Source organism: Aquila chrysaetos, chromosome 21 (assembly GCF_900496995.4).
Source record: "Aquila chrysaetos chrysaetos chromosome 21, bAquChr1.4, whole genome shotgun sequence".
Classification (NCBI taxonomy): Eukaryota; Metazoa; Chordata; class Aves; order Accipitriformes; family Accipitridae; genus Aquila; species Aquila chrysaetos.
This window is the reverse complement of record NC_044024.1, coordinates 16,545,649-16,560,215: the sequence shown is the minus strand read 5'-3', so window position 1 is coordinate 16,560,215 and position 14,567 is coordinate 16,545,649. Positions and strand designations below refer to the sequence as shown.

Sequence of the window (14,567 nt, the reverse complement as noted above, 5' to 3'; positions counted from 1 at the left end):
ATTAAAAATCTGACCACATTGTAACAGAATTTGGCCTACTGGGGATGGGGATAAATGCTTCAGTGCTCCATTTTCAAGTGCAAGGCCAGAAGCTCACAGTCCCATCTTTTTATTTCTTTACTATTATCCTTTAATTTAGAATCTGACATTGTGGATTTGGATTGTGTATGGAGTCCCATCAAAAAATTATGTTTGTGTCATTTTGGTCTCTTGCTGTCATACAATATATTTGCATGTCAACGTATTTTCTTGTTTGATTGTTTTCTGAAGAGAAAGCTTTGTTCTGTATTGTTTGCTGTATTTCTGACACTGCTGTTTCAGTTGAGCAGAAAATGGGGCACAGGTCTGGGCTATTTACACGAATCTCTGAAGTTGCTGAGCCTGATGTAACTGATACGAGATTGTTCGTTGCAGTCTGAGAGCTTATTCCATGTTGCCACCTTGAGAGAGGGAATAGAGGAGCATTAAAGGTACTCAGGCCCTGTGTTGCTTTGTGTGGTCTGAGTACAGAATTAGCCAGAGCCTCCAGAACTGTTGGGAGTACTGAGTGTTTTAGAGAACTGAGAAAAGCGTGATTTTGTTTGCAGGCAGAACAGGTTTGATGTTAAAGTTATTGAGAGACAAGAAATATATAATCTTGAGGTACTGTTTTAAAGAGACAATGATCAGATTGTGCCTGCGCTTTTAGTTCAGAGCATTCCAAGAGGTATTCAATCATGAGTACCGTTAATGTGGAAGGTGACTGATCTGGCTGCAGGGATATAGTATGTTAGGAAAGGGAGAGCCTCTTCTTGCACTGTATCACACACTATCCAGAAGGACTCAAATGCTGTTCCAGTAGGACCACAATTCATAGTGATGAACCTAAATCTGCCAAGTAACAGCTAAGGTCTGCCTGGCGAAGTCAGTGAGAGTTGCAGGCCATCAGTACCATGTACTCCACCAGAGGACGCACATGGGGGTGATGCTACAAAGAGCCCAGTGGTGGGAAAAGGCTGAATCAAAGCTCATCAGGTGCCAGAGAAGCCAGTGTTGAGAAACAGGACCATAAGGAAACCAGGCTTCCTGAATTCTCTTGCTCACAAAACTGCTGTTGTTCTCCCTGTTTTCTTCTGTTGGTAAATGGTTCTAGCCTGAGACTGTGTGTAAAGTTTGCCTTCAGGCTAACTCTTAACAGATGTTGCCCTTACTCCCTTCAAACAGAGATGCATTTTAATGGTCCATCCTGAAGTAGAGGTCTTGACAGTTGCTCATCATGAAAAAGAGAAGATACTTAACCATTGCTTCAGGGTACTATGTATTAAACACGGCCCATGTGATACAGTGGGAATTACTGAACCTTAAAAACATTTCTGTTTAATTTCTGTCTTCAAATTAATTCCAGTTTTAGATCTCTGTGCTTTCTGAAATTATATTTGAATTTGAATTGCAAAATATATTGAGATGGTTGTTTACTTATGTATAATACTGAAAATCTGATCAGGCAACACTGTCTTATGTCATACAAGCTGGGTAATTTTGGCAATGGATTTTCTTCTGCAGGAATGTAAGCCAAAAATGTGGAGAAGCGTTGTAATTCAGAAGGGGAAATACTCTCTTAATACAAGAGGTCCAGGAAGAAGATGGAGGAAATTATACCTGTGAACTAAAGTTTGAAGGCAAGCTTATACGAAGAACAGTTGAATTGAAGGTTACTGGTAAGAATCTTTGTTCTATGCCAATAGAAAAAATAAAGCTTTGAAATAATAAGAAAAAGTGGTGTTCACACGTCAGTGAATCTATTTGATAGAAGTAAGTCCAAACCAAATCCCAATAGCCGAGCAGTCCCAAACTAGGGGAAATTTATATCAAGATCTTATAAAATTCTACAGAAGACTACTTCTACCTTTTGCTCTGTACAAAGCCTGGAAACGCTGGTTATAAAGCAAAAGGTAGAGCAGAGCTAGGTCCTCCCTATATGCTGGAAGTAATTCAGACTCTAGTTTTGCCTTCAGTGCTAAACAGAGGAAAGGTTGACTGAAACTGTAAAACAGGCTTTTGGTGAGGTTTGTCCTAGAATAAAACAAAGCCAATAGAGACATCTTGAGTCATTAAATTTTTTTTTTTTTTTTTTTTTTTTTTGAGTGCTTGTTCCATATTTTTAAGCTTTGGTTTAATTTTGATGTTCAACTTCTCTAGCCTAGGGTTTGTCTTTAGTGAAAAGTATGGCACAGCCTATTCCAAGAATGAAGTTAGGAACATTGGACTGTCAGGGGGAAAGTAACGTGCTTTTCGGGAGGTTGTACATCGTATGCTTCTGAGTCCATGTAGTAATCTACTAGTCAACAGTATTTTTCTGCCTCTTTTTGTCAGGTACCAGAAATGAATGGGTAGAATAGTATTGCCTACCAATATATTCCTGATCCCTTTCCATTCCACTGCAGTATGACATCTATAATTATTATTTTGCCTTCAGTGTCTGTAGAACTTTGCAAGTATCTGAAAACAATTGAGTTTTTTTCAGCCTTTCGCACAAAACCATATAAACAAATGGTTAGGTATTTTCCGGTCTGTGTTTTGACATACTGATTAAAATGGTGTCTTACTTAAAGCAGTGATAAGTAAAATTCTACTTTCTTATATCAAACTGAATTAGTCCACGTGATATTTCCAATATGTTCTTGACATACAATTTTTCCTTTTATTTTGAGTGAAATCCCTTTTTCTATTCTTATCATTATTCCTCATTTTAAATGAGTTCTTTTCCCTGTGTGCCAGATTCATATATCATGTGATTCTTTATTGTCCATTTTTGACCATGGATGGGTCTCTAAAGTATTGATTTGACCTACCTGACCCCAGACCTGTCAAATGAAGATATAATACCTGCCTTGTGGATAGTTGCTATCCTACGTAGCATGCTGGTCTTCAACCAGAATATGAACTAAGTTTGACAAAGTGAAAATGAGATGCATCTAATTCAGTTCCCCATGATGGATATTCTTTAGATAACCCGTATTCTATGCTCTCCCTCTCATCATGACCTTGCTAGAACTCATGTGTTCTCTTCATTATTTGAACAATGTGGTATATTCATACTTCACAACTTAATGAATTTGTCCTAAACTAACTATAGTATGTATTAAATTTATTTGTTTTATTAAGATGTTGATGACCTGAATTGTTAAAAATGTAAATATGGAATATGCAAGTGTTCTCCTTTTTGCAAAATGCTTGAGAACCATGAGATTGTTCCCCTTGTAATTTGGTGTGAAATTCATATTAAATTAAATTTCCTTTAGTTTATAAAAGGACATATGTTAGTAAACACCTTTTCCAGAGTTAAGTGTTTGGGAGACATATCTGATGTTATGTGTTTGCTGGTTGAATCTGTCTAGATATCTGGAATAGGCTAGTAAGTTTATGTAGATGATGACCTGAAAATATGGATTAGAACTATGAATGTAAAACATAGAACCATGTAAGCATATTGTCTTATAGCTTGGTGCTTCACCAAGTTTCTTCGTCCTGTTTCTGTTTTGTTTCAGTTTGTGAATTTTATATGCGTGTGGGTTTAGATCTTTATGGGGGAGAGGTCAAAGAAAACTCATACAACAAACAGCAGAGGATTACTTGTGTTGTGTGGCTGGCCATGTTGCATGGAGGGTCCTGAGGAAGATCAGATCACAGGCTGGGAGCAGATATATGACATACTCAGGGATTTTGTTGAAGAAGACATCTCATGGGAGCCAGAAAGAAAACTACATACTGGTGTAGTTTTTGGCACACAAATCCTGAGAGTTTTCTTTCCCTGGGGATAGTGCAGATCTAGGTTGGAGGCACCTCTGGAGAGGTCCTGTCCAACCCCCAGCTCAAGGAGAATCAGCTACAGCAGGCTGCCCAGGGCGGTGCCCAGTCGGGTTTTGGTTATCTCCAAGAATACAAACTCCATCTCTGGGCAAGGCTGTCACAGTGTTCAACCACCCTCACAGTAAAAAGAAGATTTTACTTACGTTTAAACAGAATTTATTTTATTACAGTTTGTGTGCCCATTGCCTCTTATTCTTTCACTGGGCACCATTGAGAACAGTCTGGATCCATCTTCTTCATACCTTCCCACCAGGGGTTTATACACATGGATAAGATCCCCATAAGCCTTCTTTTCTGCAGACCAACCCACCGCAGCTCTCTCAGCCTGCCCTCATATGATAGATACTCCAGTCCCTTAATCATCTTTGTGGCCCTTCACAGACTCATTCCAGTATGCCCACATCTTTCTTGTAGTGGGGTTGGTGACGCACTGGGCCACATTATTCACCTGTCTGAAAATTGAGTCCTCATCAAAATACTGTACCAGGAGGAGCTAGGGTGAGACCAGAGCTCAGACTACTGAACCTGCTGGTCTTTAAAATCACTGTTAGCAAATACTGCTGAAGGCTTAGCAGCAAAGCTATGGTAGTATTGTCTCTGCTAGCCTGCAATGCAGATGTGGAGAAAAGGATCTTGCCTACTGTTTTCTTCTGCAGGAACTTTCTAATGCTGTTTCTATTGTTACTTATTAACATGCCTGAATTGGCATTTAAGGCAAGTGCCTGAGTTCCTCTAGCAATACAGATTTTGAACAGCAGGACTCTGTTGGCCACTGCTAGCAGCCATGGTAACCTGAAATTGTTATTAGAGTAGAGAGTTATTCTGAAAGTGAAACAGGCAACTCCACATCTCCCTCGAGCAAGGAGGGCTGCACTGCCATGGAGAGAGAGGAGGTTGGGTTAGATTCCCTGTAGCCTTCCAGGCATTTGCTAAAGTACACAATACTTGAAATACCAGTTAAGTCAATTAAGTTATTTACTTTATCTTTTGATTGTAAGACATGGATCTTTTCTTTTTTTTTCAAATCTGGTACATGAGGTTTTTAGTCCATTTTGGAGGTTCTGGTAGTTATGCAAGAGGCAATATGAAATAACTGATATTCATAGGTAAATGCAGTATGGGCATCTAAAGAGTGAAACTTGAAATCAGAATAAATGCAGTGCTGACATAATGGAAAGCTTCAGGAAAATTTGAAGGTGCAGGAGCCAGAAGCACCATTTTAACTTGCTGTTGGAAAAGGTAGTCAGAAGAGTTAATGATATCCAAGATTAATGCATCAGCTTTACTGAAGACGTGATCCCACAAGGCAGCCTGATCAAAATTAATTGCAGACGAGAACAGTGGTGGACTAAGTGAAGAATGGCTGTGTATTTGGTATTCATATTAGTGTTGCTTAAGCATTTATTTCAAGTAGAGTCTGCTAGGTGAGACTTTTAATTAGGGGCAAAGCCCTGCTCTTATTAGTTAGTTATCCAGTGATTATTTAAGCAAACTTCCAGTGAAGTCATTAGAGGTATTAGAAGGTGCTGCCTTAACTTCCCGTGCCAGAGTGTCAGGGCAGCTGCCTGCATGGCTGTGGCTGTGCAAGGGAGCTGCAAGGACAGCATGTGCCGGTCCTTGGGCACTGCTTTCCTCAGATCCAGCCTTGCCTTCTCACTTTTGCAGACCCAAATGGAAGATCTCAGTGGCTCAGTTAGAGGTAGAAGGGGAGTTCTTACTCCCTTTCTTCTTCCTGTGACTAAGTCAAGATATTAGCTACTATGAGATAATTTGTAAGGAAAGGGCTCTGGAGTCATAGATGGGAACTGAAAGACATCAGTGTAATGCTTGGCCACAGTAAGAAAGGCAAAGAGATCTGAGTTGTATTAGTAGATGAGAAGAGTGCAAAACAAACAGGTAAAATGGCATTTGTAGAAAGGGGGTTTTGGACTACATGGAATACTGTGTGTGGCTGGCAATGTTATAGTATGGCTCTTATGGTTAAGGTAGGGGCAAGTGTGATTAAGATGATAAAAGGCTTCAGAGGCTATAGCTCTTTGGGGATGTAAGGCAAAGGCTTGCAGCCTAGAATATATTCGAAAAATATTTTGACACAAGTATTTATAGGGACAAAATCCTGAGCTACAATACAGCACTAATGAGCAGTGCCTAAATCTTGGTGTTTGGGTGCATGTAACAATAATAGATTGTCAACAAAACAGCTTTTTCATCACTAGTTCTTCATGGATTTGTTGTATTATGCAGACAGATGTGAAACCAGTCTTGTCAGCCTTTTTTGCTGAAGAAACACAACAGCAGCGTTATCTCTTAGCAAGTAACATGTAACCCTTCAGTCTATGTAAAGAAAAAAATATATACTTTTTCACTTTGCCTCTTGGTAGTTTTGTTGTGGACAAACAAGTGAGATCAGCAACTGTGATCCGGGGTTCTAAAGCCTAAAACTGTAACAGAAACTCAGTTTTTAATTAGATAATAAAAAATGAACATACTAATATAAAGTTACATATAATCAACAATATCAGAATTTATTAGTTTTTAATAAAATTACATATATTCAGGAATATCAGAAATCATAAGCATTTTAATGAGTATTGATAAAGGCCAGTGTTTATTGAAGAACAATTATACTATTCAGATAAAAAGAAAAACCCAAACATAAAAAGTCCTGTTGTTTTTGAAAGGCAATTTGTACCACTTCCTGCTTTCTCCAACCCTACCGACCAGTTCACTCTGTCTCGATACATAGCAATGTTTCAATAGGTTTTGGGATGAAAAGGTGCAATTGAGAAAAATACCTGCTATGTTTACCTGCTGGTTCTGCACTCTTCTTCTGTTTTTGAACACTGGTCTGTAAGGAGACAGGCTTAGAAGACGATGTAAACAGATGTACATTGGAGGCTGGGGAAAGGGTGACCACCCTGAGAAAGGAGCAAGACCTGCTCTCATGGGGTGGCCCAGGTGTCCCCTGGCAGATGGGGCTATCTTGCAGTTATGTACTTTTCCATGGACAGCTATGCTAGTGGGAGAGGTTGCCTTGTTCTTTCTGCTCCCTGTGAAAAGAGGTGATTTGTGAACTTGTACTGGTGAATTATTTTCCAGTTTGACAGCAGAAGGTGGCCATCTGACCAAGTTCATAAGCTTCTGGTGATGGATGGGAGTGACATGCAGGAATTACTGGACCACTCTGTCCAGCAGCCCTGTCCTCCAAGTTTCCTTCAACCTCTCGTCTGTCATATTCTTCATAGGCTGCTAAAATGCCTGGCTGTTCCTAAAAGTCATTTATGCAGCAATATTTGTTTTGACCATCGTAAATGACAAATTATTCCACATGGCTACATGAATTGAATGATTCTGCCTGAATCCACTCTTTGCTCATAGTTTTTCAATTAAATTCTTTCAAGTCTCATTACATTGCTCACTTTTCAAATTACACCTGCTGCTGTTGCTAGACTTTATTTGTGTGTTTGGGACCCCTTTATTAGCACAAGTAGTTGATGGTGATTTGCTATTGTTAAGCCAAGGGGGTGAATCGGATTTAAAAATGCAAAGAATTAGTCATCCTCTCTGGCAGCTCTAGGGACATACAGAGACAAGCTACCACAGAATAAGTGAGGATATGGGCTAAAAGTATGTCCGCTATTTGGTGGTAGTTGTTTTTCTGCACATTTTTAATCCTCTGTAAACTGGGTATGCTATTTTACACTATTTGTAGTGGAGTCTAGTGACACATTGTCAGGAATCAATGGGTGCCGATCAGTACAAATTTACACCTGCAGTAATCTGTAAGTGCACTCTAAGCATTATCAGTTTACAGTAGATAAAGTATTATCAACAGAATCATACAAATGACATGTTGACTGACAATATTTTTGGCTGTTGACAGTTTCTAGAACAGCCGCAGTAAAAAGCGTTAAGATAAATTAAAAGTTTATTTGGACTGAACTGAAATACGGCCTTTGGAATTCAGACTATTATAAGGGATTTGCTTTTATACTGTAAAATATAAGAATTGTTATTTGCTTAAAAATCTGAAAACATCTAATTATGATTCTATCCCAATGGCATTATGTCTTGGCACAGTTTAGTAATCTGCAATGAATTTATGAAGTGCTTCAGTATTGCTTAAGTAGTTACTTACCCAAAAAACCAGTTTAGCTCTAAAAGGTCACTGAGCTCTGAATATCATTGTGTAGATGGGAATTGAATATACATAAAAGCAGGGCCAACATAAGACACAGCTTAAAAAAGCAGGTGGCTAAGGAATAGAAGTGGATGAACTGAATGTATTCAGCAGAGTTTTCTACAGCAAGAGGTACTACCCTAAGGACATGCCTGTCGCACAAAGCTCTGGTCTGTAGGGATTCCTAAGTTAACTCTGAAGGAGCTTTTTCAGCAGAGCTAGTTGATGTGTTTGTATGGCTTTTGGTACCCAAAGTAACTCTGACATCACTGCCTGGCACTGCACTCTGTAGAGAGGACAGAGCCTTCAGGTCCTAGTGGAGGCTGGATGTACTCTCACCCTCCCTTTATTGCTTCATAGTCTAAGCTCCAGAGCCTTTACTTTGGGGATGGGATGAAATAGCTGCCGTTACCACCATTTTATCATCAAATAAGGCAGTAACATGTCAATTAGAGCACTGTATGCAAATAACATCCATTTCAGTTTATCTAATTTTAACATTAAAGATCATCTTGCAACATTTTGTATTTCTTATTTTGTTTTGTTAAATTACTACTTTTTTGTGAGCTGAGGGTTCTTAATTTGATTTTTGAGTGTATAATTTTTAATAATACATATAGCTACTGATGTATATCATTATAATTTTTCAGCATTCCTGAAATTAGATGTTTTTATAGTTACTATTACAATTCTTTTAACTGACGTTTTTTAAAAAAATTAAATTGTTATTTCATGGGAAATTTCTCGTAAAATGCCAGAATTTTCACCAAATGCAGACTCTAGTTCCTGGCAGCACTAGACATCTCACCTAATCCCTGGGATCTGGGAGTTGCTTGGAGTGCAGAGGTATTTTCATTGCTGATTTTGACCAGGGGATCTGGTGGGAGCTGCTAGCTCCCCTCACTCTTATTTATTTGTATTTTCAAACATGGATCAGAGTGCCTTTTGTCTCAAATAAAGCAGAAAACATTTCAAGGAAAGCCTAAAGCAGGCTGTGAATTTTCCTGATGAAACAGACTGAAAAGCACTCCGAGGTAAAACGTGGTGATGTGTGTATGGTGGGAGTTAGCCTGGCCTTCAGGGATTGCTCCTCCTCGCATGCTTGCATGGCCAGTGCTCATGGGGATGGGAAGTGTTTGCTGTATTTGGAGCTGTTTCCCTTTTCCTGGAAACAGCTGGTCCTTCTAGAGAGCTGGGTTTTTTGCTCCACATCTCCAAATGAAAAATTTCCCTTAATTAGGGTTCACCAGCATTGTATCGCACCTAAAGTGATGTCGGAGCTGTCAGCAGCTGGTCGATCCAGGAACATGCTTTTCCTTCTTTCTCTTCTCTCCTGGCTTGGCAGCTTTAGCCCTTTTTCCCCGCCATGAACAATGTTCAGTTCACTCTCTGTGCTTGGCAGTCCTCTCCACTCCTGACATATGGCCTAGGGTGCCTGTCCCCCGTTGTATCCCGTGCGAGTGCTCTAGCTGGAGCTCAGTCTTGGCAGGAAATGTACTGTTTCCAGCCGAAGGCCCAACTTCTCTTCGTAACTTCACGGGGAGCTGCTGGAGTGCAGTCAGAGAACACTGGCGCTTTCTACTTTAGAGCCCAATTTGGTACTTAGAAAGCTATTTTTACCCGTAAGCCGTAACTCCCTCCCGTACTTGGTAATACAGACAGCAAATCACTGTGCAAAATGCTTCTGGAGTAAGGGGGTGATAGAAGTTTGCACCCTGTTTCCTTGGCTGATGTGGGGTTGTATCTCACGCCTCAGCCTCAGGAGGATGCATGGAGAAAGGGGCTCTCGCTGTGGCTTCCCTGACGTCTGCCTGTGTGCTGCACTGGGCTTTGAGTATCATCCTCTAATAGTGTCACAAGGTAAGATATAATGATTAACTGACCAGAGCTGCTGAGCTCAAAATAAAGTACGCATTTTCAGATTTTCATCAAACATAGCATAAGCAGTTAGGGTGGATAATAAGCTGGTAAGATTTTCACAGTGACTTATATTTCCTTTTAATTCATGGTGTTAGTACATGCCATCGGCCAATGGACTGTATAGTGGTAGAAGCAGCAGGGTCTTCCTTCCTTCTGGAAAACACCTTTTATAATTTTCTTGTAACAGAACTTTTATCAATAATTGAGTCCAAAAGAGAATAAATGAAAAAAATTGAGAGAAACCTGTTGTTGTGGGGAAAATATTTACAAAAACAAAAGGCAAAGAGAAAAGCAGCTTGTTTGTGACTATGGTTCTAATAACTGTGAAAAGGAGATCCTTTTTTAATTCAGGAAAGAAATCTTAAAGTGAACAAGTTAAATCTGCAGAAATTCTATACTTCTGGGAGGTATATTACAGTTTGTTTGGGAACAGAAAATCCTTCCTGTTCCCTTGTAATGTTGACATGTTAAAATATATAACATTTACGTCATATCTGAAGTGACATTTTCTTGCTGCTATAACTTACGCATTTCCATAGCAAGACTTCATTTCTTCTCCCTGTTTGCAATATCTTGACATAGTCAGGGAATCACTTTTTCATTAAATGCAAAGGATAGAGAAAAACCTGCCCAAATTCAGTTTTTACTGAGAGTCCCAAACTTTAAAAGACCTTTAGTAGGAAATACTGTTCTTAGCATTTCCTCTGCTGCATTTTCATATAAATGATGCATTGCATCTTCTAGTGTTTTGATTTTCTAAAGGAAACCTTCCTTTTTGTGACAGAAGCCAAGCCAGAAATGGGTTAAGTGCTGACAAATATGGTACTAAAAGACCAGGAAATGAATTTCACAGCTGGGTTCTCAAACCATTGCTGAAATAACTGTCTATTTAAAGCTACATATAGGAGGTGCCAAAAATTAGAGTTTTCTTTTGATATATTTTGTGTGATTTCTATTAATTTTTATCAAGGTCCTTGTTTTGTAAATATTAGGTTTCTGTTTCTTACAGTAAAGTATTTATCTTAAACCTTTAATTTGGATTCTGACTTGTTACATGTCTGGCCAGCAGCATCCCATTAACTGCTGTGGACAGCTAAACATGTTTCTGTGGTCAAAGCAAACTTAATAGCCACTAATTTCTGTAGTGACTTTAATTTTTCTAGCTAGCTCAGGCAAACCCAGTGTGATCCAGAAAGAGAAATGTGGGTATTTGCTTTTGACCACATTTGGAAAATGGAGCAATTTCTCTGCCCCTTTCAGAGTGTTCCTTGTTCAACCATGCAAAAACCCCAACATAAATCTGCAGCAACTTCTGTGTCTGTGAAGAGTCAACAGGAAAATTCAATCCAGAGTGAGGTATCAGTACAATGCAGGTGCCCATTCACCTGGAAGAAGTGACACAGCCAGTCGTGTTCTGTCTTTTAACATCTCCTTTTCACCTGACACCCAGCAAGGTCCTGATAAATTGACCCAACTCTGCTGGTTTCAAGAGCACCTCATCAAAGTCAGTAAGCTGGGGATCTGGACAGTATTTGAAGGATGCATGTGCCCATTCATGGTTGCTGTGTGAACTGTGTCGCTGTTGAAGTGACAATGCAATATATCCACAAGGATAAAAGCTCCTTCATTTTCGGTCCCTCAAATGATCCAGATTGATGACTTTCCCATTCACCAGAGTGATCTGTTAATATAGGGCTCATGAAAAATGAGTTTGGAAGATAAACATTAAGTATCACCTCCATATTTCCTGAAGAAAGTACAAGTTCTAAGGGCAATGAGAAATGTAGCAATATGCTGCAGTCTATGAATTATATATAGTGTCAGTACTCTTGGCGCTTTACTTACAGCTTCACAAACTGCCTTCCTAGCTCATGAACATGCAAAGTAATTAGAATGGCAAATAGCGTTAGTTTTTATTGACCTGTGATGCCCCCTAATTCTCTGTCATGTTCTTGAACATCATCTAGGTGTTTTTCCTTCAACCTTAAATCAGCAGTTTGCAGTTTGTAGCATCGATTATTTGGTATTGTCTGGTTTATTGATGTGGACAGCCAAGGCTTCCCACACTTGTTATCAGCTGTTCATTTATCCAATGATCTGTCATTATACACAGCAACTGTAGCTTGCTGAATCACTTACTATATAGTGTAAATGTCAGATATGAGTTCCGACTTTAAGAATCGCCTTTTATTCTGGGAGCTGCTGAGTCACGTTCTCTAAGTGTATTGTGCTTTCAGTAGTGGAGGTGATTTAGTATAAATGATAGGATTGTGGGTTTTTTGCCCACAACAGTGAGGTAAAGTGCAGCCACTGAAATAAACCTGTACATTTTCATTTCCGATATAAAAGAGGCTTCCTTCAGCATGAAAGTGTAGTCTGGATGCTCATTCTTCTTCATTAATAATAGATAGGCAGATAGATGCACAGACATGGAGTAACGCTGCCCCTGAAACCATTTTGCTAATGGTAAAATAGATACACATGAGTGAGCAAGATTGCTTTACCCACTAAAAATGCAGCCTTGCCACCCTCCCGGAGAAACACTGCAAATCTTGACTAATGTTTTGTCTCATAAGAAAAGCGTGAGAATAGGAAGCAATTACTATCTAGTTCCTTTGAAATGACTGGAGAAATTTTAATGGGTGGACTGTAGTAACTTTAGCTGGGGATTAGGGTTATGTTTTCTCAGCACAATGTTGATGCCTTTCAGAGCTGGTTTGTGCTGCGTAGCACTTGTGGCTGAGTATCTCAGATGAAAAGTTCTGCTGTGGAAGGAATAGTGCTCACTACTGAATTGTCAGCACTATTTCTTGCTGCACTTATGTGGTCCTCAAAGGTGCCTTATTCAAGTGCCTGTTTGACCTGACCCTGTTTAGCTTATGAGATCTGACAGTAGTAGTATTGCTTCAGGCTCTGATGTTACTCTTATGAAGTTCACCAGAAGACTGAAGCTAATAACTTACCGATGTTTGTTCTGTGCCTTGCAATTTTTAAGTTGAAAGGACATACAAAAATATGGTTGATGTGTCTTTAATACCATGGAGCAACATGGAATATATGTTCTTAATTTTTATCAGGACCAACCAAGCTATTATTTCTCTTTGATAGTGTCGATTGACGTCTTGTAAGCAGGAGAAAAATAAGCATTCAACTAAATTTGTATTTAGGTGTTTATGACTCCAGTCTATTTCAAAGGGATAGGTAGCTACTAGGTTACATTAGACTTTCATGTACTGACTTATTTACTGTACGTGTTGAGTGGTTTTTGCAATGCAAGCATGTTTCAGTAAATAAAATCAATTTGCAACCAATGGGAAGGGAACAGTAAGTGATTTAACTTTTCATCTTTTTCTTTGGCTTAAAATGAAAAGCTCTCAAAGGGTATTGTTTATGACAAGCCCTATGGGCTGAAGTACTCTGAGAAAGTGCAGGAAATATAAAGCGCAGAATTGCAAACCAAAATGATTTAACAGTAAAATTAATAAACAATATAGCTGTAAATTTGTAAGGCAGCTTTGGGTTCTTATCCTCTGTTTTTTTCTGGTGTAGCCCTGCTATGGACCTAAAGAACTGTTTCTACTGGTCAAGGGCAGTGTGGTCTGTGTGGTCTCTGATTTTATTTTATCTTGGCTGGTGCTGGTTCTCTCGTGTTGGTACCTGTCTGCCAGGAATTGGTCTGAGATAATTTCATAATGGCTTGAGATGATAAAAGCCCTTTGGTTATATCAAAGCAGACTAGATTCAAGCACCAGATGGCTTTTCATCTTTATAGAGTACATATCACATTAGCAATCCAGTTGTGGATAGTTGAGTTGCCCATCCTGGGCCAGGAGTGGTTATAGTTTCTGGCAGGGAGGGAACCAATTTGCCATAAGCCTTATATGCCCTTACGACTTCTCTGGAATACACTAACGTGCTTCTTTTTCTTCCTAAATGTGAAAAGAGGTGCATCTGGAACAAGGGAGGTGTGACCCTGCCAGGCTCTGACAGCTCTGTAACCTCTAAGTGGCCGTAGCAACTGTGTTTAGGCAGATGTTTTTAAGGGGAATATTGTTACCCTAATATATGTATGTACATGTGACTGTGCAGTAAAGCGATCTGATTTAGAGATGTCATTTCAATTGTGCTTCTCTTGGGACACAGGATGTTGCAGAAATACAGGCAACTTAATTTTTGTAAATAAAATAGGAATGAGAGGTACTCAATAAGTTTTTCAGCATGGTGTCGATGGAAGGGGCCTTAGAAATACTGTGGGAAGGTTTGGACGGGCAGAGAGGAAGACCTTTGGTACTTGGTTGAGTTTTCTGATATAAAATTCTGTTTGAAACTGGTAAAAAACATAACCAAAGCATCAAGTTGATGAAGAAATGTGTTTTCTGAAAAAATCATGAGTTTTATCAAAGAGGAATATTAGCATTTGCCCCCTTGCGAAATACTTTTCTCCTTTCATAGCAAAAAATCCATTCTGGGATAAACGGCAGTTTTTCTGTGGTGTTCTCCAGAAGGAGAGAATTCACTGTTTTCCTAACTAAAAGACTTTTTCCATCACTTGACAAAGATGCTGCACTACAGCTTTGGGCAATGCTGCACTCAGAGGAAATACCATGATCACGGTCTG

General features: G+C 39.3%; 1 protein-coding gene across 1 annotated transcript in view; it reads left to right on the top strand.

The window, feature by feature from the left end:
• IL1RAPL2 (interleukin 1 receptor accessory protein like 2) overlaps window positions 1–14,567 on the top strand; it is a 402,287-nt gene that overhangs the window by 225,770 nt on the left and 161,950 nt on the right. The window contains 2 exon segments of the mRNA XM_029997043.1: window positions 1,543–1,584; window positions 1,586–1,697. Of these exon segments, the coding sequence (XP_029852903.1) occupies window positions 1,543–1,584; window positions 1,586–1,697 (154 nt within the window).